This window comes from Phaseolus vulgaris, chromosome 5 (genome assembly GCF_000499845.2).
Source record: "Phaseolus vulgaris cultivar G19833 chromosome 5, P. vulgaris v2.0, whole genome shotgun sequence".
NCBI classification, from domain to species: Eukaryota; Viridiplantae; Streptophyta; class Magnoliopsida; order Fabales; family Fabaceae; genus Phaseolus; species Phaseolus vulgaris.
In genome coordinates, this window is record NC_023755.2 from 4,051,154 (window position 1) to 4,074,439 (window position 23,286).

The window sequence follows — 23,286 nt, forward strand, 5'->3', positions numbered from 1 at the left end:
CCACTATGACATAATCCATTGTGCCTCTTAATTATTTAATAGGTCTTGAAGTGCACCTCAATGATTTTGATTAGGGGACATTGAGCGTACCTACTCAATCTACCTATTATATAAGTGATGTATGGTCTAAAAAAGCCCATTAAACGCAATAAGCTCCCAATTATTTGGGCATATTGAGGTTGTGAAAAAATATTTCCTCTATTTTTCTTAATATATTGACTTAGCATCATAAGAGGTGTTTACTCATTTAAAGTTCTAATAATCAAACTCCCTTACAAGTTTCTTAGTATATGGTTCTTGAGATAGTAAGATATTATCTTCATTCCTTATAATTAGAACTCTTAAAATTACATTTGTTTCACTTATGTCTTTCATTTCAAACTCAAATCTCCAAAATAATTTTGTTTTAGAAACAATATCATTTCTACAAAAAAATTAACATGGCATCAACATATAAACATATAATGACACATTCACTTTTTTCAAATTTAGTGTACACACATTTATCAACACCATTAGTAGAAAAATCATCACAAAATAAAATATTAATCAAGTTTTTCATGTCATTTTCTTGGTGCATATTTTAACATATATAAAGATTTTCAAAGTTTGCATGCTTTGTTCTCTTAACTAAGAAGTACATATCCTTCAGGTTAGTCATACAAATGTCATCTTCTAGTTCATCATTCAAAAAGGTTGTCTTAACATCCATTTGGTGAATAACTAACTTACAGATAGATGTTAAAGATAACAACACTCAAATAGAGGAAATCATGGTAACTATCACAAATGTATCAAAGTATAATATATTGAGTTTTTAAGTAAAACATTTTGTTACTAATTTTTCCTTATATTTTTATATGAATCCATGAAGATGGTACTTTTTCTTAAAGATCTTTTTCCAACCAATACGGTTTGTTCATTTAGGTAAATCTACTAAAGTCCAAGTATTATTTTTCTTAATAAAGCCAATTATATCCCTAATGATTTTTTCCTAATTTATTGTATCTATAACATTAATAACTTCTCAAAAACTTATTATATCATTTTGAACTTGGAAATTGTAAAAGTCATCTCCAAAAGAGGTTTATTTATTTATTCTTTTACTTCTCAAATCCTCACATGTCGTTACTAGAAATCTCAGATTTAGCATTATCCTTTAAAGGAAAAACACATTCAAAGAACTCAACATTTTTCATTTATACTATACAAATTATGATCAATTACATCACTTTTAAGAACAATAAATTTATAAGCGACATTATGTTGTGTATAACCTAAAAATATACAATCAAAAGTTTGAAAACCTATTTCCTTTTCTTAAGATCAAGTAACATCACTTTAGTTAGACACTCCCACACTCTTAGGTATTTAAAATTAAGTTGATAACATTTCCACAACTCATCAGGTGTTTTACCAGTTTTCTTATGTGGTATCATATTTTGTAAAAACATGTTGTAAGAAATGTTTTTCCCCAAACATTATTAGGAGCACTAGAATTAATAAGCATAACATTCATTACTTCTTTAAAAATTATATCTTTTCTCCAAACTACTCCATTAGATTCAAGTGAATATTATGAGTTATACCTTCTTTAACATATTAATCATTAAACAAAACATATTTAACATGAATTATACATTCTTTAACATAGTAATAATTAAACAAAACATATTCATTACCTTCATCTCATCTAATTTTTTCATTTTTTTATTTAATTGATTCTTTAATCTGATTTTGTAAATTAAAAGCATAACAAACGCTTCATCCTTATATTTTGATTAAATACACTTTAATATATTTAGAATAAGAATTAAAAAAATATCACCTCTCTAAACATGGTTTGTTTTAAATCAACAAAAGTATGAATTTTTGAAAAAAAAATAATTTCATATTATTTTGTAAATGTTAAAACTGAGTAATAATATAAACCGTTTACAAGTGTGGAAAGTAAGTAATATGAAAATATTTTATCTTTTGTAATACTTAGGATTCACAACATAATGTGTGGTTTAAATTTAAAGTTTAATATCCAAATATAATACACGTGTTAAAATAATTAAATAAATTTAATAAAACACGCCATTAAAACCCATCAATGCACTTGTGTAATAGTCAAGTGAGTTAAAATTTTATACTAATAATAATTAACTTCTATAAAACTAGAAAGATGCAATAGTTTATTGTATCCAATATCATGTTTTCCTTTGAGACTGAACCTTGTGATATCAATTATTGAAAAATATAAACAATTATGTAGTCATTCTAATAACAATAAGTGAAGAAGAAAGTGTACGATTACTATATACTATATTAGGGAAACCTTCACGCATACGTGCTCATATATATATATATATATATATATATATATATATATATATATATATATATATATATATTAAAATTACTTATTTGTTTTGAGTTAAAAGATTTGGTGGTTATCTTTTAGTGAAGAGATTTTTCTGTTATATTTTTATTAAATAAAAAATAATGTAATGAATTAAAAGGTAGAATAATCTAAAGATATCATTCTTTTTATATAATGGTATAAATAAAAAATGGGATAACAGTCTAAGTTTAAGAAATGAAATTAGGCGAAGTATATTTTCAAAGAGTTAGTATTAAAAATTGTTCTTACAACAGGGACCAAGAACACTCGAACCAGATTGACAAGACGACCTTTTATACAAATCTTCCGGTCTTGGGCTGGACTCTCGGTTTCCTCTTGGGTTGAACTGTTTCTTCTTGGGCTGGACTCTTGGTTGGTACTCTCGGTTGCACCTCTATTCCCAGCTGCTCCTTTCGGCTAGCATTCTCGACTGCTCCTCTCGGCTGGCACTCTTGGCTGATACTCTCGACTAGTACTCTCGGCTAGTATTCTCGGCTGGTATTCCTCACAAGTGGGGGGATGTACCTGCAAGTCGCTCCGATGCCAAAGTCAGAAATAGTTTAATAGTTTTCAGATAAAATCACTCTTACCTTTTTCTTATGCTGACCTCCTATTTATAGGGTTTCGTTAATGGGCCTTCTACATTACTTTTGGACTTTCTTTTTACACCTTTTTATTATTTTTACACCCCCTTATGCAAGTTTCTTATCTAAATTGGGCTTTATTATAATGTCTATTATCCTTTCAGGTTTCAGTTCAGACCTCTCGGTTTTAACTTATCACTTTGGTTATTTAATATGTAGTTCTCGGCTTATACCTCTCGGTTTTAGGCTACCAGTACACTGGCCCCCGAGACAGAAATAGTTTATTTATATTTAAAGAAAAGTATTTGTGTCTTAATATAATATAATAGTTTTGAGATTTGATTTGATTTGGTATTTAATGTCTTGGTTTTCGTAATTTACTTTTCTGAGAATACATGATTTGACGTGAATTGTCTATTTTAACCGTTAGATCATATATATTTTTGAATAGTTTCGTATGATTACAACGTTTCGAATTCTAGGGTTCTTGTGGGTTATAAATAGGTTTCTCATTGAATCTTTTTATGATTGTGAGATTTATTGCTATTGAACAAGAAGTTCATTTTCCATCTTCAGTCGATTCTTGCATAGGTAATGTCTCTTTCAAGCTTTTCTGCTACTGATGATTGTTCGAGCGCGGGTGGTGAATCAACTGGACGAGTGGTTCGAGAAGAGGATCATCCAGACTCAAAGTCTTCATCTGCTACTCCTTCTTGCATGAATGATTCCAATGGAGCCCCTACTGTTGATGTTCCTCAAGAAGTCGAATTTATATTGCCTCGGAAAAACCTTCATCCAGATTATCAGTGGGTTAACCCTAAAGTTCGAGAATTTTTTTCGAAGTATCGTTCTGCTACTGAGCTTCGTAGTTTCCTTTCCCATTCCCAGATTTATTATTCTGACATTGAAAATGATATTATTTCTTTTCGGCATGTTGGAGATGTTGATAATGTTTGCCATGGCCGAGAGGATGATAGTTATGAATTTTTTTATTTTTATGCTTGCTTTTTTAGAGACCTTCATATTCGATTGCCTTTGAACAACTTTCAAATAGGCGTTCTTAATTTCCTTAATGTTGCTCCTACTCAGCTTCACCCTAATGGTTGGGCTGCAATGCAAGCATTTAGTATTTTGTGTAAATTACTGTCGCTTTCTCCTAGTCCTGCTTCTTTCTTGTACTATTATAGCTCTCGGCCTGGTAAACGGCCAGGATGGCTATCTCTTATTAGTAAATCCAACGTTTGCTTCCTTAAACCTTTTACATCATCATATAAGGATTTTAAGGGAGGTTTTTTCAAAATTCTAATAGAGCCGATAGGAAAAGAGTATTTTTTCAATGGAGATTCTCCAAAATTTCCTCTTTATTGGACAAGAGATCCCGTGAAGTTTAACTCAATATCTTTTCACTCAATGGGTGCGGCCAATCGTCATGTTATTGAAGTTTTCAGTCACCTCTCGTACCAAGTTCCCACTCGCGCCTTGCTACAATTGTATACTTCATCCCATCCTCGAGAAGATCTTATTGGTAGGTGGTTGTTCTATATTTTCTTGTTTTATAGGATGAGTTTTTTAACTTTGCTAAGTTTTTTATTGATTTTTAGCTTTGATGGCAAGCACAAATCTGAAAGCTCGGTCTTATTTTTCGAAGTTGCTAAACAAGGTAGGTGATGTAACTCCTCGACGTGAAAATGTGGTGAATCCTGTTGTTGAAATAGAAGGAGCGGAACGTGTTGCGCCTGTTGAAGTGATTGAAGTTACGCACAATGTTGATGTTTCCGGTCCTTCAAAAAAATCAAAGAAACGAGATAGAAGCAGCAAGAGATCACACTCGTCTTCTCGGCGTCATCGCCGCGTTGAGAATGTTTCGTCTGAACCGCTCTCTGAAACAATTTTTTGTGCATCAACGAAATATGCGAAGTTTGTCCAAACTTCTTTTAACGAATTGTCTTATAACATGTTGAAAAATATGGATGCTACTTCATTAGCGGATTCTATTATTGACTTGTCGAGTAGAAGTTTGTTGATTAGGAAAATGATGAAAGAGAAGAATGGAAACTGTGTGTCTTTATCTAAGTTTGAGAAATTGAGGACTGATCTTGCTGAATATAAGGAAAAAACGAGCTCTTTGTCCGAACAACTAGAAGAGATGAAGAAGCAGAAAAGTGAACAAGAAGTTGCAAAGGAAGATTTTAGAAAAGAAATTGTTGAATTGAAGAATGAAAGCTTGAGATCTAGTGAAGAAAATGCTCAACTTCGTAAAGAGAATAAATTGTTGAATGAAAAGGTATCAGCGTTATCTTCTGCGAACGAATCCGACAAAAGCACCATCAAACTTATGGATGAAGAGATAAATCAGCTGAGGACCAATGTTTTTGAAGCCGAAAGCTTTATATTTGAACAGCATCAGCTTGGTTTTGAGAAGGCTCTTCAACAAGCAAAATATTTTTACAAGATTCCAATTGATGAAGGCAACTTTGATGTTAAGAAGGATTTTTATAAGGGTGAATTAGTGCCGGCTAACGAGATTCCAGACACTGATGCTGAAGATATTAATATCAAGAGCTAGGGGGCGTAGGTTTATTTGCCGAAAGCAGATTTGTTTTGAACTGCTAATCCATGTATGGATGTTTTTTGAAATGCGAATCCATGTGGGGACATTCGTATTTGTTAATGTAATGTCTTTTTGAGAACCTTAATACGTATAAAGTTTATTGGTTTGTCAATTGTTATCTTGTGTTATTGATTGGATACTTTGCTTCTGATTCGCCGATTTAATGTAATTGTGACCTGCCGGTTTGTATGGTTGAAGTGTTTTAGCAGACGTTTTGGTGTTTATGTCTAGATGTTTACTTTTTTGGTCTCTTATCATGAAACATGTTTCTAACTACTTATTCTTTTCAATTGTAATATCTTTAATACGATTACGTTTCGTTTGAAACCCCGAGTATCTTTCGGCTGCCAAGACTTCGAAGCACAAGTACCTTTCGGTTTTTATCCGAAAGTTGTTCCAAAATGGTGGATTCTTCGCGAATTTTGTAATCTATTAAAAGAATTTCTTAAAAGACTTCAAGAATGCTTGTGATCGAACGTATGAAATCAAGTTTATGCAGAATATTGTAATGGGTTATTGATTTATAATTTTTATAGTGACCGAGAATATTTCTTATTTTTTTGGCTTTCTTATCCAATTTATTATCAACATAAGTATGGTATGCGAGTGAGTTTTTACTTGGAATGAAATCATCCGAGACCACTAGTTTTATGAATGTACGATTTTTCGGGTGGGTTTTCACTTAGAGTGAAATCATCCAAGACCGAAAGGTTTATGAATACATGATTTTTCGGGTGGGTTTTTCACTTATAGTGAAATCATTCAAGACCGAAAGTTTTATGAATAGATGCTTTTTCGGGTGGGTTTTTCACTTAGAGTGAAATCATCCAAGACTGAAAGTTTTATGAATAGGTGTTTTTTCGGGTGGGTTTTCACTTAGAGTGAAATCATCCAAGGCCGAAAGTTTTATGAATAGATGCTTTTTCGGGTGGGTTTTCACTTAGAGTGAAATCATCCAAGACCGAAAGTTATGTAAGTGAACAAGATAAATTGTTACTGGATAATGCTTCTTCATTGATGGATAGATATATACACGGAGTCCTCTGTTTACATCTTCCAATTCAACTAAAATAAAACTTTAAATGACTTGTATTCCATGTTCTTGGTACTATTTTTTCTTCTAAAGTTTCCAATCTGTATGCTCCATTTTGTAAATTTTTGAGTATCCTGAATGGACCTTCCCAGTTAGATGCCAATTTTCCATGTCGTGGATCTTTTCGTGCATCAGTTCGCATTCTCCATACCAAATCCCCCTCCTTAAAATCTCTGAATTTTACTTTCGCATTGAACCTTTTCATTGCTCTTCTTTTTACTGTTGCCTCTTTTATTTTCGCTCGCTCTCTAAGTTCTTCAATAAGATCAAGGTCGGTTCTCAAGCATTCATTGTTAATGTTCCAGTCTTCTATTTGCCTTCGTAATGTTGGTTCATTCACTTCTACAGGTAACATTGCATCCATCCCATATGTGAGGTTGAATAGTGTTTCACCAGTTGAAGTTTGTGGTGTGCATCTATATGCCCATAAGATTTCTGGTAACTTCTCTGCCCACAAACCTTTGGCACTTCCTAACCTCTTCTTCAATTGTCCCAAGATAACTTTGTTTGCAGCCTCCGCTTGTCCATTCGTCTGTGGATGTTCAACTGAAGTGCTTGCTGACTTGATTCCCAAATCTGCATAAAATTCCATAAGTTTTTTGTCAATGAATTGTCGGCCATTGTCAGTTATTATGGTGTGGGATTCCAAATCGACATATTATATTTTTCCATATAAACGTTTGAACTTGCTGAGTTGTTATTTTAGTCAGTGCTTCTGCTTATATCCATTTTGTAAAGTAATCTATAGCGACTATCATGAATTTAGTTTGTCCCCGGCCAAGTGGAAATGGACCAAGTATATCAATTCCTCATTTTGCAAACGGCCATTGAGAAATAATTCCTTGTAACGCTTGTGCTGGTATATGATTTAAACTTCCAAACTCTTGACACTTCTTGCATGTTTTAACATAAATTTCGCAATCTTCTCGGAGTGTTGGCCAATAATATCCAGCTCTGCAAACTTTTGTTGCCATTGTTCGAGCTCCACAATTTAATCCACACATTCCTTCGTGGAGTTCTTTCACTACATACTGAGCTTTCTCTTTTGAAAGGCATTTTAATAAAGGTATTGAATGTCCGCGTTTGTAGAGTTCATCTCCAATTAACACAAAACTAGCTATTTTTTTTGCCATTTTTGTATCCAGTTGAACACCTTGCTCTTGATTTTTTATGGCTTCCATATATGTTTTTATCCATTCATCCTTTGTTGTGGTAACATTGCAACATTCCTCGAAACCGACTGTCGGATGACTGAGGGTTTGTTGTATAACTGAGTTGTGTTGGAGTTGTCGCTGTTGACTTGCCAATTTGGATAATGAATCTGCTTTCATGTTTAGTTCTCTCGGAATATATTTTATTTCAGCTTGATTGAAACATTGCATGATATTTAATACCTTATGATAATATTGCATCAATAATGGATCTTTTACCTGATAATCTCCTCGTACCTGTCCCACTGAGAGCTAAGAATCACTTTTGCAAATGACATTTTCAACTCCTATGTCTCTCGCCAATAGTAATCCTGCAATAAGAGCTTCGTATTCGGCCTGGTTGTTGGATGTTCTGAACTCGAATCTCAATGCCATCTCTATTTGGAAGTTGTCTGGTCCTTCAAGTACTATCCCTGCTCTGCTTCCTTTTTTGCTTGACGCGCCATCTACATACAATATCCACTGTTCCTGCTGTGTTGTTTTCGGCATATGGATGATGAAATCCGCAAGGGATTGAGCTTTGATTGGTCCTCTTGGTTCATACTTGATTCCATATTCTGAAAGCTCCATTGACCATGTCACCATTCTACCTGCAAGTTCTGGTTTTCTCAAAAAAAATTATATTGGATAATCTGTCCTCACAATTATCTGATGATTCTGAAAGTATGGCCGAAGACGTCTTGCGACGTACACCAGGGTTAAGGCAACTTTTTCTACCTTGGGATATCTGGTTTCGGCATTTTGGAGGGATCTACTTACAAAATATATTGGTTTTTGGTCCGGATTCTCTTGGATTAACGTTGCTCCTATGGCTTCATTTGAAGTTGCCAAGTAGACTATGATGGGTTGGGTCAACTCAGGTTTAACTAGGATTGGTGGTTCAGCTACCATACTTTTGATTTGAGAGAAGGCTTGCTCACATTTTTCATTCCACTCAAAGGTTTCAGATTTTTTTAACAAATTTATTATTGGTTTAGTTTTTTCAGCTAAGATTGGTAAAAACCTTGACAATAAATTTAGTTTTCCCACTAATCTCAGCACCTCTTTCAGATTTTTTGGATTTCCCATCTTCATAATTGCTTCGCATTTATTAAGATTGGCCTCAATCCCTCTGTTGGTTAGCATAAAACCCAGAAATTTCCCACCTTTGACGCCGAACACACATTTTTCCGGATTGAGACGTATATTGTACTTTCTTATGCGTGAAAACACCTCCTCAAGATCTCCCAAATGTTTCTACACTTCCTCCGACTTCACAACCATATCGTCCACATATACTTCCATGTTTTTTCCAATTTGATCTTTGAACACCTTATCCATCAATCTTTGATATGTTGCTCCAGCATTTTTCAAGCCGAAAGGCATGACTTTGTAACAATAATTTGCAGTATCTGTGGTAAAAGCTGTTTTTGGCACATCGGGCTCATACATCTGTATTTGGTTATACCCTGAATAGGCATCGAGAAAACTCATCATTTCTTGTCCAGACGCCCCATCTACCAATCGGTCTATGTTGGGTAATGGATATGTATCTTTCGGACAAGCTTTATTCAAGTCTGTATAATCTGTACACATTCTCCATTTTCCATTCGGTTTTTTGACAAGCACCACATTGGATAACCATGTCGTATATTGAGCTTCCTTAATGAAACCAGCTTGCATTAACTTCTCGGTTTCTTCAATTGCTGCTTTTCGTCTTTCTTCACCCAACTTTCTTCGTTTTTGAGATATCGGTCTCGCTTCTCGACATACCGACAACTTGTGACAAATTACCTTTGGATCGATTCCAGGTATATCAGATGGTGTCCAAGCAAACAAGTCTTTGTTATTGCACAACAATGCGATAAGTTTGTTTAACAATTCTTCGGGCAAACTTCCACTTATATAAGTGCATTGCTTCTCGTCCCGGCCCAGTACTACGGCTGTAGTCTCTTCTTTTGGTTCTAATCTTTCATCATTTAATCTTGGGTCCAAATCTGCCATTGCCACCATTCTTTCGGTATCTTTGTGTGCCTTCAAATTCATCTTCAAACCTGTCGCATAACATTCTCGAGCATCTCTTTGATTAACATAGACTGTTGCTATCTCCCCCTTTTCTGTTGGAAATTTCATTGCTAAATGTGGTGTTGAAACTATTGCTCCCAACTTATTCAAAGAAGATCGTCCTAACAACACATTATATGACGTAGAAGCATCCACCACCAAATATCTGATTTTGATCTTTCTAGTCTTATTTCCTCTTCCAAATGTGGTCATCAAATCAACATATCCTTTTGTGCTAACTCTCTCCCCTGAGAAGCCAATGATTTGTTCTCGGAAAGGCACAATGTCTTCTTCTTTTAGATGCAACCTTTTGAAAGTATCCCAAAATAGAATATCAACTGAACTCCCTTGATCAACCAAGGTTTTCATGATGGCATATTCGGCTATTTCTACTGTTATCACCATAGGATCGTCGTGATCAGGATCAATTTCTTGAAAATCCTCATCTGTAAAAAGCATTGGTGGCAAAGTTCTTCTTTTGAAAATGTGGTTAATGGTCTTGATACTTCTCCAATGTTGTTTCCTTGCTGATGACGATTCCTTTCCAGAGAAACCACCTGAAATAGTATTTATAAACCCCATGACGGGTCTCCCCAAACTTCGTTCCCTACTTCTCCTTACTGATTGTGTGTTTTGGTAAGCTCTATCATTTCTTCCTTCTGATCTCCCACCTCTTCTATCATCTCTCTTTTCTATTCTTTTTTCTCTTTCAAATCTTTCCGCCCTTCTCTCTCCTGTCTCAACCCCTCTCAATCTTCTCTCCGGACTTAACCTCAGTCTAGCATTTCCTCCTTGAACAAAACGTTTCAACTGCCCAGCCTGAATCAATTCCTCTATTCTATCTTTTAACCCGACACACTCCTCTGTATGATGGCCATGATTTTTATGATATTCACAATGTTTAGTGTGGTTTGCCCTTTCCGGTGTTCGTGCTTTTCTAGGTGGTGGTATTATCTCTGTCGCCATGGCTTCTTGTAGGACTCTTGTTCTATTTGTATTCAAGGGTGTGTATTGCTGGAACTTTCGGCTTCTGAATTCTTCTCTGGCTCTTCTAGCCATAGGTCCACTTTCTTTTTCTATCACCTTTCTTTCACCTCCATATATCCTTGCCTGATTCCGAAACTCTCTCAGTTCTTCCATTTGCATGAACTTCGACGCTCGTTGTCTTAGTTCATCTAAATTGGTCGCAGGTTTCTTGCAAAGACTATCAGCAAATGGTTCTGGCTTTAGTGTTGTTATCATATGATGCATGGTAACCTCTAGGCTGAGATTTCGAATTCCCAAGGCAACCCTCCCAAAGCGTTCCATGAACATTCTTAACGACTCTCCCTTCTCTTGTCTTATATTCACTAAAGCAATCGAGGTTAGATGATGGGGACGACTGGTTGCGAACTGAGCTCCAAACTTTTCCACCAATGTATCAAAACAATCTATGCTTAAGGGCGGAAGACGTGTGAACCAACTTAATGCTGCCCCTTTTAACGTTGTAGGGAACACTCTGCACATAACAGCGTCGTTCCATGTATATAGACTGATTTGTGTGGTATATACCGCAACATGTTCATCAGGATCCGTGCTTCCGTCATTTTTGTCAACAGTTAAATTTCTCCAATTGTCAGGCAATGGAGTATCAACTATAACATCATAGAAGGGATGTTTTCTTGGAGATGCTCCTGCAAAAACTTCAGAATCTCCAAGCAATCTTCTTTTCGTTTGGGAACTCTCATTATGATAAATCCTCTCATTGACTTGTGCTCTTGGCTGAACGGTTTCAAAAGATGAGTTCAAAATTGTCTCCTCTTGTAACTTTCTCCTCATGCGTGTGTTTTCGGCCCTTAGCACACTCAATTCTTCTTCATTACTCTTTTTTAACGTCTCAAACTCCTTCTGTAGTTGTATCAACATTGTCATTGGCATGCTAACATCATCTGCCTGCTCTCCTCCTTGTTCTTCTCTTTGATCCATCTTGTCTTCTAACTTTTTTCAACTAGTTCTCGGCCCCACGGTGGGCGCCAAAATGTTCTTACAACAGGGACCAAGAACACTCGAACCAGATTGACAAGACGACCTTTTATACAAATCTTCGGGTCTTGGGCTGGACTCTTGGCTGGTACTCTCGGTTGCACCTCTTGGCTAGTATTCTCGGCTGCTCCTTTCGGCTAGCATTCTCGATTGCTCCTCTCAGCTGGCACTCTTGGCTGATACTCTCAGCTGGTACTCTCGGCTGGTATTCTCAGCTGGTATTCTCGGCTGGTATTCCTCACAAGTGGGGGGATGTACCTGCAAGTCGCTCCGATGCCAAAGTCAGAAATAGTTTAATAGTTTTCAGATAAAATCACTCTTACCTTTTTCTTATGCTGACCTCCTATTTATAGGGTTTCGTTAATGGGCCTTCTACATTACTCATGGACTTTCTTTTTACACCTTTTTATTATTTTTACACCCCCTTATGCAAGTTTCTTATCTAAATTGGGCTTTATTATAATGTCTATTATCCTTTCAGGTTTCGGTCCAGACCTCTCGGTTTTAACTTATCACTTTGGTTATTTAATATGTAGTTCTCGGCTTATACCTCTCGGTTTTAGGCTACCAATACAAAAATGTTTTTTGTTTTGTTTTTTCTTCTTTAAATAATTTGTTGTTTTTGTATGTATACATTATGTTATTGATGCGGCACATCAATTTTTCTTGTAAAATTGGATTTTACATGGCATGAATTGTAATGTGATTTCTCTAAAAATGCTTCTTGTACTTGTGATTACATGGCAGTTGATTTGTTATTGTAATTTAAGAAAAATTAAATACCTTTGCATGCACACCAATTAGGAGTGTAGCTTGAATCAATGATGCTCCTTGTGTTCAAAAATGGTGAAATATTTTTAGTTGTGTTGATTGCTTGTGCATATTGAAGTTTAGAGATGTTTGATGATGTTTGTTTTGTTTTGAAATAATTTGTTTTTCTTGTAAAGTTAGTGTTTCCTTAAACCTTTTTTTGGAACTGAAATGTTGAATGTTCTTTTTCAAACAAAAGTTATATGTTAAAGCATAGACGATTAGATAAGTTTTCACATTTTTATGATAAAACAATACCAAGTTTTGACACATCTCACTTGTTTTTAAAGTGTGAATCAATCTAAATTTGCTTATAGTATAAACAAACGGAACCTATCTTTCACTGAACATCTTATCAAAAATCAACAACAAAAAATGACAAACAAAAATAAACATAAATAGTCTCACTAGTCTCTGTCAAACATTCCAAGTTTAGATGGGAGGATTGAAGCGAGGAAGCTGACCATCCAACCATCTTTACTTAGCCAGAATATGGCTCTTAAATTATGCATACACACCTACAACACTTTATGAAGTGTCCAAATATAATAATTTTCTTAAAACTTAAATTATTATATAAAAATATTATATATATATATATTATTTTTGAATATTTTTATTTAATCTCCTCTTATATATTTGTAAAAATGTGAAATTTGTTAAAGTTACTGATTTTTCTTTAAAAAAAATTTAACTATAGTGTCTTTTTTAATAATGAAGATGATAATTTCTTATCATATAATTCATAATATTGTAGTACATAAAATTGTATCCCTCTGTTTTATATTTTGAGTGTGTTCCTATATTTTGAAGATTACACATGTGGAAGTCTATTTCGTGTCCCGTGTCACTAACCGTACTACATAGCAAAATACTATTCGCGAAGTTTACAGGCAGAATCCGTCCTGCTAAACATTTTTTCTTCTTTTCGGTTTCATTTGGCAGAGATGTATAAGAAAAACGTGTGATAATAAAAGACAGAAAAACATGTGATAATAAAAGACAGTTATACAACAGTTGAAGTTGACAAAAAATATTGAAGAGATCAATGGCTTAAACCATGATAAGTTGCTACATACAAAAATGACGAACTGTGGTTTTCAAAATCTACATATTTTTCCTCCAATATAATCATCCAATCTCCAATTCTTATTGGAGAGGATGAAGGTAAAGTTAAATTCAATAAAGCAGTAACGAGGATTTTCATTCCAGGATTCAAGTAATTCCCTGAAACACCTGTAGTACACAACTCTTGAGCGAACCAGCAAAGCATTTTATCATAGGCATGCTTCAACAGTGAGCTTAAATGAAAAAGAATGCTCTTCACAGCACCTACTGTAAGTAACTACTTACTAATAAGCAGCAGCAGCAGATCTAAAGCTTGATTTTCGGAGACTCCACGTCAAAAACTTCATTGTATGCATGCATGAATACAACCATGACACGATAAATAGTCCAAAAGCAAACCAGTTAGAGATGAAAATGGTTGTTTTCTATTCAAAATGTAAGTCAATGGTTCATGTTTCCTAGTTAGAAGGCTGTTGGTTGGGTATTACATATACTTTCAAATACTTGGGTCACTACGGTAAGCAAACAATTATGAACAAAACTCTGTTTGATACTACAAGAAAAATGCCTACTGCTTTTTCTTGATGATGAAGTTCTCCTCAGGCTGCTTTTCCCAAAAATAATTTGCAGCCTCTATCCATCGGGGATGAACCAAAAACTTTTTTTCCTTCAGTGCCCACCGGGACTTTTCAGTTCCAGCATCAGTAGCAACTATGTGTGTCACAGAAGGGTCAACTTCTGCCAAACAAGTAGCTCCCATCTGCTCTGCCATCTTTTGTAGAGATGGCAATGCACCATGAAAAATACGGCTGAAAACAATCACACATCCGCTCAAGACTTCACTTCGAACTGATGACAGAACCTTGAAATCATGAATTGATGGTAAGGATTTGATAAAGGGAATCTCACATTTAAGATACTAAAACTAACTAAAAACATTATTAACATAACTACCTGCCTCACATCTCGGTTAACAAGATCATCATCTTCTTGATGTTTCTACAAAGGGTTCCAACCACACAATTTTAGTATTATATCAGAAATAACAAACATTTAATCAGGATGGCATATATGCAACATACATCAAAGAATGTGCAATGGACTTGCTTGAGCACTTTGAGGATTTTTGCAAGCGCTCCATCAGTTTCATCTTCATCATTCCTCAGTTCAGCAGGGGATTTGCAATTGAAACCAAACTGTCGACAACTCGAAGCAAAAAAATGGTATCTTTCCATCAGTATAAGATTATCTTTATGCTTCATCCATGCCTGCAAAATTTAGTAGCAACATTTTCATTCATCCCCATTAAAAGGAAACAATTTTAGTTCATAAATTCAAAATGACAAACGGGAAAAACATGGTACCCACTAAAGGTAGGTAAACAGTCAACTTCTTCACCAGAGATTAGTTATCTATAGCTGGTAGATACTTTGTACCAATGATACGGTATAAAAAAATGCACTCACTAGTCAACTATATAAAATGATTTCTGAAAGACCTTTGACACAGAGAAAGGCTATCTTGTTCTTTTTTATGACAAACTCAGACTAAGCCATTCTAGCACCACCAAATGCAAATGCCAGTAAAGCTAATTTCTTATGCTCCTATATATCAACCATGTACAGGGTATAAACTTTTCATTATCTTAGATCATTTATTTCATTCAAATTGAAACATTTTTATTCAGAAGTAGTCTGACCAAAGTTGAGTCCTAGAAGGCTACTTATAACGGATGAATGGAAGACATGCCTTGCAATGCTATTTAGCAATTGAAAGAAAAGATTTTCTTCCATTATGAATGAACTAATTATAAACAAAAAGAAATTGACCAGTATATGCAAATATGTTATTCATATAGACTAAAAGGAAAACATTCTAGGAATATCACCCACATAAAATAACTATTATCAAACAAACATTTCAATTAAGTAACTCAGCAGTACAAGTCAGAAACTAGCAATGCACTCACGTGTTCTGTATCATCAAGAATTAGGACTGCACTTTCTTGCCCTAACACAACATCAAGACCCTTCTGATGCTTCTGAGTCCCATCATCTCGAGAAATAACCCTAGCATTGAAGTACTCTCCTTGAGGATCAAGTAGCTTAGCCATCTCCAGTGCATATGGCCGATCACCCATGGTATATATGTACATCTCAAACATTTCAGTAGCTTCTTTCAGAAATGAGCGGACAAAGGGCCTTAACTTGGTCATCATATGCATGTGCTCCAATTTGAAGAGGCTACCTTTGGAGACATCTGATATTTCATTACATAAAAGTTAGTAAAGGCAACATCCATAATAAGCAATAAGAACCCAGAACATCAAAGGAACACAGTGCAAACATTTCAGTAACAGATTATGTAATCACAACCAAGGTTGTCAAACTCGCGAGTCTACGTAGACTCATGGGAGCTCCGTAAACTCGTAAGAGTCTACTTTCATATTAAAAAAAAAATTAATAGTTTCCTAGAGCATTTTTACTTCTATTAGAAGATGCAGTTCTATTAACCTCACTTGAATTTGATCCACTCCCTCCCACACATTCCTTAAAAAATATACTGCTCCTCCAAATTCAATTTCTGCCCAAAAAAACAAGTGTGCAGCAAGCCCAATTAAAAAAACAGACTTCATTCTGCAGCAGCCCAATAAAAAAAACAGAACCCTAATCCCTTCCCTACCCTAATTTCACACCACCCATCTCTAACCTTAAATGATAAGCAGCAACCTGCTACCACCGCGACGCCACCACCTGCAACCCGCGACCACCGCACGCTCCGCTCGATCTACCCCCGCACTCCACAGAAGAACACGAAGAAGCCACAGTCCATACGCAAACACAAACGACACCGTTTTGGGGTTTAAAAGAAACCCAGTTGGACTCGCCAACTCGGACCAGAGTCGCGAGTCCACTGCGATTTCACCGAGTCTGCGCCGAGTCCACCGAGTTTACCCAAAAAACGAGTTTACTACCGAGTTAACTCGGTAAGGCAAAGTGGGCACGTAAACTCGGACGAGTCAACAAGTTGACTCGCGAGTTTGATAACCATGATCACAACATAGTACAATTATAGCAGATATCAAGCATTGATGTGACAGTCAGTTATCTAATATGATAACATGGCAGCAGCAAAATAGATTAATTGATATCAATGATTTTATTAAAACAAAAAACACTGTTAAGCAAAACTGCTGATTTAGAATACTGATAACAATTACCAGAAGGGAAAACACCTTTGTTTACAATACCTTGTAGAGAATCTGTCTGATTAAGCAAATGTGACTCTTCTGAACTCAAATGAGCAAGGAGAGTGGAATTTAGCAGTGTATGATCTAGGTCAAGAACCAAGTAGAGCTTTTTACGACATAACAAACTCTTCATGTCTGTATTGCGCAATCTAGAAATTTCCTCATCATGAAGTCTCAGTCCCTGAAAATAGACATTTTCAATCATGTTTAATAAACTATTATTCAGCTAAATTAAGTAACTAGCTTGGTTACATCTATTATTTGGCTAGCCGACCATCATGCTAACCAAATCATGAAAAAGAAAATAGGATTTTTATGTTAAAGATTAGAGGATATTTGTAATGTTTATAGAACCAACACCATCTGGTGGCACATAATTCTTACATTCAACCGTATACTTTTGGATGAATGCCCCAGGACAACATACTTATAGGAATTTTAATAATAAAATAATATACCATAAATGAGTGGTGCAACAGGTTCACCACTACACATTTTATTCAAAATAGATAACCATTAAACAAGGAAATCGCTATTTAACATTCTAGAACTTATTTCAGGTTAATCCAAATTACCAAAATTGCAAAAACTGTGCCATGATGCAGTAACCACTATCCAAAACTAAAATTTTAATTCCACTAGATAACAATCTGAAACAGTGGATACCTTATGTATATATCCAAACGTGACACCAGATTTCCCATCTAACTTTTGCCCACAACGTATACACATACTTCCAAATGAGCCAGGATGCGTACATACATCTACCTCGACCGATGTCTCTGCAACAACAAAAAAATTTATGTAACTTTCCAAAACAAAATGGTAGTTTTATAAGAACCATACTAATAGTATAGTTGCACAAACATGTGCAGAATTCCAGTCATTATTACAACTGAGTTAAAAATCTAGTTATTGTTATACATGGGCCAACAGAAAAGCTAGTGTGTGGACTGTACAAGGAACCTGTGAACTGTGTATCATTGCTCTAAAACATGACAAGGTCAGTAAAAAACAATTACTAATATTTCTTAGTGAAGAGGGTAAAAAATCATTTGAGTGAAGCAAGTTACAGATGGCAATGCTAGTTAGACAAGCTTAGGTTCAACCGGTGAACTAGTTTAAAAGATATTTATACATATAGATCAAACCGAGAAACATATTGAAACTTAATAAATTGATTTTTTTTGCTCTAAAAGGGCAACAGTGGATTAATAAAAAAATTAATCATGCTCAGCTTCACATGTGGTGGGAAGGATTCTGTTTCCCTTCAAAGATAACAAAAGAAATAACTAAAGCAATCAAAATTACCTAAATTCTGTTTGAGGATTCCTTCTGAAGTAGACCCCTCCGTTTCTTCAGTGCTTTCAATTTTACGTCTTTTAATTCTGTTTTAATTCATAAGTTAAAGTATAACTTAATGAAATTTAACCAAAAAATGAAGCAAAAAAATAAAATTGTAGCATCGTATTCTCAGAATGATATCTGCAACATAAATGCACCAAAAGCGAGAACTCTGAAATATCAGTCTCGCCCTCTTGGGTTAATGCAAATTGGTTCACATTCCACAGGCAACAAGTAAAAATAAGAGTTCATACAATGCAGAAGATATTCAAAGAAAAACTCAGATAAAGCACACTTACTGTCAGTTATTAAAAAGGCCTAACAAGTAGTGATATGTTTTTATTGTAGGAATTGAACATATTACAACAACTCACGCACCCAGCTCAATCAACTCAGCTACCCCCTTGACACGTAGTAATATAAATTCAATAACATAGTTGATGAGGAATGAGGAAAGAAGGATGCAGTAAAGATCCTAAACTCTTATTTCAATGGGACTCTAACTATTAAAACCATTCATTATGATCTTTTATCATTTTTCAGAAACAAACAATTAATGCTAGAAAGTCATGAAATAGTGAAAGACCTGTTAGAGAGAATGCTTACTGCAACAGAATGAAAAGGCATAATAATAATAATAATGTCTGAGAGGAAAAGGGATTAAGGAACTTTGAGGGAGAGGTGCGCTCACTTCCCCTTATTTCACCATTAGGCTGCTGGTGACTTATTGTATAAGACATTATATAAGTTCCTGTTTATTTATCCAAAAATAAGGGAAAGCCTCAGTAACTTTCCCTCCTCAATGTCACAGTTCTGGATCCATCTGAACAATAGCAGGGTACAGTGACACAGTGAACTGAACAGAAACGCTGAAACAACAGACCAGAACGTAGGAGATAGAAAGTGCCAGAGAACAGAGCAAAGCTAAAAACAACTTGAAGGTAATATTGCAGAAATGGACAGAGACGGCACAAGAAACATGAAACATGTTTCAGAGACACAAGGGCACACAATTGTTTCAAATAGGGTTGCAATTTGAACCCTGAACAAGGGAGTGAAATCACAAATTGTCCACTAAAATAAACCTAATAGAACACAGTACTGTGGGTTCTGCAAAAATTATATAATAACCACACCATGAAAATGACACACGATCTGTAAATGGGTAGCAAGCAGCCCACCACTGCAACACAATGTACAATTAACAACTATGACTAATAATTTGTTCGAACTCTGAAGTCTGAACCACCACATAGTACAGTTAAAAACAAAATGAACAAAGCCTTGTTCAACTAGACAAGGTCAGCATGGATCAACTGCATGCCATTTCACTCTATCAAAAACCTAATTTTCCTTAAAATTATATTTAGGCACCTCAGTAATCTATCTAAAGAATGTTCAGTCCTCTCTAACAGATCAGAACCTGATATACAAATATGTCACACTCGCATCTAATCTAACAAACTCTACATATTCGAAATTTGAGAAACCAAAGTTTGACGACAGTTGTTTAACTCATACCAGAGCAGATACAATAACATGAAAAAAAACAGGTTATGAAGAGCACCTGACACTCTCAAGCTCATCTTGGTTTTCAGCTTCTTTATCTGGCGATGATTCGGGTGAACTTGCACCAAGTTCAGCATCAAGAAATGCAATGAAGTCATCACTGTTGGACGAATGCACAGGAGAATCGGTAACAACACTCATCTGCGTTATACCCAGGCAACAAAACCAAGATCCAGAAACAAAGGGATCACAACTCAAACCACAACAAATTGGAAAATAAAACAATGGATATTCTATAGAAAGCCAAGCAAAAAACAATGTCGCGAACAAAAAGGAGTATTATATAGGAAACCAACCCACGTAGTTGGTCGCTATCTAGTGGAACTCTCGTTCACTCAAAAAATAGCATGAAGATACGTAATAACATAAAACAAAGAACATGAACGAATGAATCCCAAGGAATTGAAGTTTGAAAGTACCTGTGTGTGTCGATTGAAACGAAATGGATGAAGGGGGGGCTCAAACAAGTTGAAGTTCTAGGTTTAGTACGGAATTGCAAAACAAGTTGAAGACGATGCTAACCTGCACTGGTGTTAATGCAAGACTTGATGTCAAACCAGATGTAGCCTCACAGCTATACCATAACTCTTTTCCTTGAATCTAACAAATGAAAAGAAGTCTATCAGAATTGTCACTGTGATCAGTTACATAAATAAAATCCTAATTTCTAAAATAACAATTTCAATGACACTATTCACTAGCAGCTCATGAATCTTCTAAAGTATGGCACCTGGACCTACACTGAAAAGGTACATACCCTGATTTCCAATCATATTTTTTATTACCTTGCCTCAAAGAAACCTTTGAAACTGGTCAATAAAAGCTAACTAAGCATTGCAGCAGAGAAAAAGGATATCATGCGGAGTAATTGAAAATGATTTCAGAGTCTCTCAGACCCTGCCGCTTTGGGGTTTCACCAACGGTTGCCTAACGCTGAAACTCCTTTCTCAATATCAAATTTCAAATCTCAAAACTCAAAAATAATAGTCAAATCACAGTATGTGGAATCCGTTCAACCTATAACGCGTGGTAACGCACAAGGATATTGTCCAAAGAGAGCATTCAAATCATTCACCAACTTAAACTCACCAAATCCCCCGAACACGTCTTCGGCGGCAAGACGGTTAGTGGTTTCGAAGTGATGTTTGGTGGCGGAGGGGGCGGTGGCGGTGGCGGTTTCGAACCCTAGCTCAGAAGCGGACGAAGGGTGATGCAAAGGGGGTGGTTATCAGAAATCTATGTAAGAAAAAAGAAACTGTGAGGTAGTTTGATCTACGGTAACAAATACTATATTTCTAACTTTTGCTAAATAATTTTTTTAATTTTATTTTAATGAAACAAACCACATCATGTGACACTAGCGGGAAAAAAACGTTCATGCGAGTGTGTATGTGTATTTTTTTTATTTTATCATTAAAATTTCTAAAATCATAATATTACTATAATAATAAAAAGAAAAAAAATATTCAATATTTTATATTTATTAATAATTCTCAATTTAAATGAAATGAATAAATAAAAAGAAATGAAAGAATTATCAATTTGATAAAGAGGAATAAAAAGTAAACTTGTCTAAAAAAGAGTGTGAGCACTGCTTCCAAACTATGACTTTAAAGGTCTGGTTACGAAAGGTAAGAAAATAACTAGTTATCATTGCAAATTCAAGTTACGAAGGCCTAATCTTTTGTAATAGTCATTTTTCATAATGCAGTGAACCTCTTCCATGCCTCGTGCGAGAAAAATTGCGTCAGAAATCATAGACTTAAAGTTCTATTGGCGAATTTGGAGAAGCTTCGATGCCACATTTATGATGAGAAGAATAGGTGATCCGTGAAGAAGGATGTAATTGGAGTGAAGAATAATAAGTTGTTTTGCTCATCTGTGAAGAATAATAGGTAGTCATTTGATTAAATTGACTAAGTTTGTTGTGATAACTTTTTCTATTTGGATGATATGGCATATGAGGAATTATGCTTGTTTTAGGGATAAGATTGAGGTTTCTAGGGCTATTTCGATTATTAAAAATTTAACTCATCTAGTGGGTGATTTTTCTAAAGCTTCAATGAAGAATAATATGTTGGATTTCAATGTGATCAAGTTTTTTGGTATTAATACTCGTACTGGTAAAGTTCTTCGTCATCTTCCTGTTAGATGTCAGTTTCCTAAACCATGTTGGGTTAAAATTAAGACTGGTGGGGCTGTTAGGGGATATCTTAGTCTTGTTACTTGTGGAGGTGTTTTCCGTGGGAGCATGAGGGGATTTATTGAGCTTTCTCTGCGTTTCTTGAAGTTCAGACTTCTCTGATTGTTGAGTTTTATGGGGTTATACATGCTATGGAGGAAGCTCAAAAGATGGGGTTTACTAATGTTTGGCTGAAATGTGATTCTGCTTTGATTTGTGTTGTGTTTACTGCTAGGACCAATGTTCCTTGGATGTTTCATAATCAATGGAATACTTGTCTTAATTATTGTGGGAAAATCAGATTTAGGGTTACTCATATTTTTCGTGAAGAGAATATGTGTGCTGATAAGTTAGTTAATTTAGGATTTATTCATTGAGAATCTTTTCATTGGTATAATAGGCTACCATCTAGTCTGTTCTTAGAATTCTTTATGAATAAGTATAGTCTACATATGTATCGTTTTTGTTAACATATGGGTTTTGGTCTAGTCCCCCCATATTTTTGTATTTTCTTTCTTTTTTCTTTTTTAATAATACTTTTTTCATGTGATGGCAAATGATTATTGTTACTTGAGGTGTCAGCATAACTGAGATGTCAAGTTGCACAGTGATGCTTAACATGAAAGCTTTTATTTAAAAAAAATACATGAAGGAGAAGAGAGGATATACAAGATATTTTATATTGGTTCATCTGTCACAACATACTACGTTTAGTTCTCAATCAATAGATTGAGTTTCACTATGCAGACTAATGTTACAAAGTACATTTTGAGTATTCTTTAGGCTTGTGGTCACTCTTAACTAATCTTTTGAGTATTCTTGCTAGAAGTAAGTATTCGTTCGTATTGAAACCACTCATGTTTGACCCCGTTAAGGAGTATTCTTTCTCAAGTCACTCTAGCTCGTCCAAGTAGTCTTTACCAAGTTACTCCTAGCTAAACAAATATTATTTACTAAGTCATTCCTAGCAAACTAAGTATTCTTTTATTGCACCTAGTCACTCTTACCTATTCCCTTTAGTATTTTTTTACCAAACCACTATTTCCTTAACAAGTATTGTTTGTCAAACAACCACTCCTAGCTAAGGTAGGAAGATTGAAGGTTTTAATG

At 35.1% G+C, this 23,286-nt stretch overlaps 2 protein-coding genes across 5 annotated transcripts; both read right to left on the reverse strand.

The window, feature by feature from the left end:
* Window positions 1-9,124: 9,124 nt before the first annotated feature.
* LOC137836150 (uncharacterized) lies at window positions 9,125-11,896 on the reverse strand. The gene has a single exon (XM_068645006.1). It carries the CDS (start codon window positions 11,894-11,896, stop codon window positions 9,125-9,127), a length of 2,772 nt encoding a protein of 923 aa, XP_068501107.1.
* Window positions 11,897-14,233: 2,337 nt separating this feature from the next.
* LOC137834908 (RNA polymerase II C-terminal domain phosphatase-like 4) lies at window positions 14,234-21,298 on the reverse strand. 4 transcript variants are annotated; one of them, XM_068643140.1, is made up of 10 exons: window positions 21,084-21,298; window positions 20,414-20,594; window positions 19,993-20,135; window positions 18,393-18,469; window positions 17,748-17,863; window positions 17,082-17,262; window positions 15,801-16,090; window positions 14,914-15,099; window positions 14,786-14,830; window positions 14,234-14,693 (listed from the first exon to the last, which is right to left on the reverse strand). In XM_068643140.1, the coding sequence occupies exons 3-10, from the start codon at window positions 20,133-20,135 to the stop codon at window positions 14,400-14,402; spliced, it is 1,332 nt and encodes a 443-aa protein (XP_068499241.1). In that variant the 5' UTR covers window positions 20,414-20,594; window positions 21,084-21,298; the 3' UTR covers window positions 14,234-14,399. The 4 variants fall into 4 exon arrangements, with proteins under 4 accessions (XP_068499241.1, XP_068499242.1, XP_068499244.1 ...); XM_068643141.1 differs by having other exon boundaries at window positions 20,517-20,594; window positions 21,084-21,273; XM_068643143.1 differs by lacking the exon at window positions 18,393-18,469 and having other exon boundaries at window positions 20,517-20,594; window positions 21,084-21,273.
* Window positions 21,299-23,286: the final 1,988 nt, after the last annotated feature.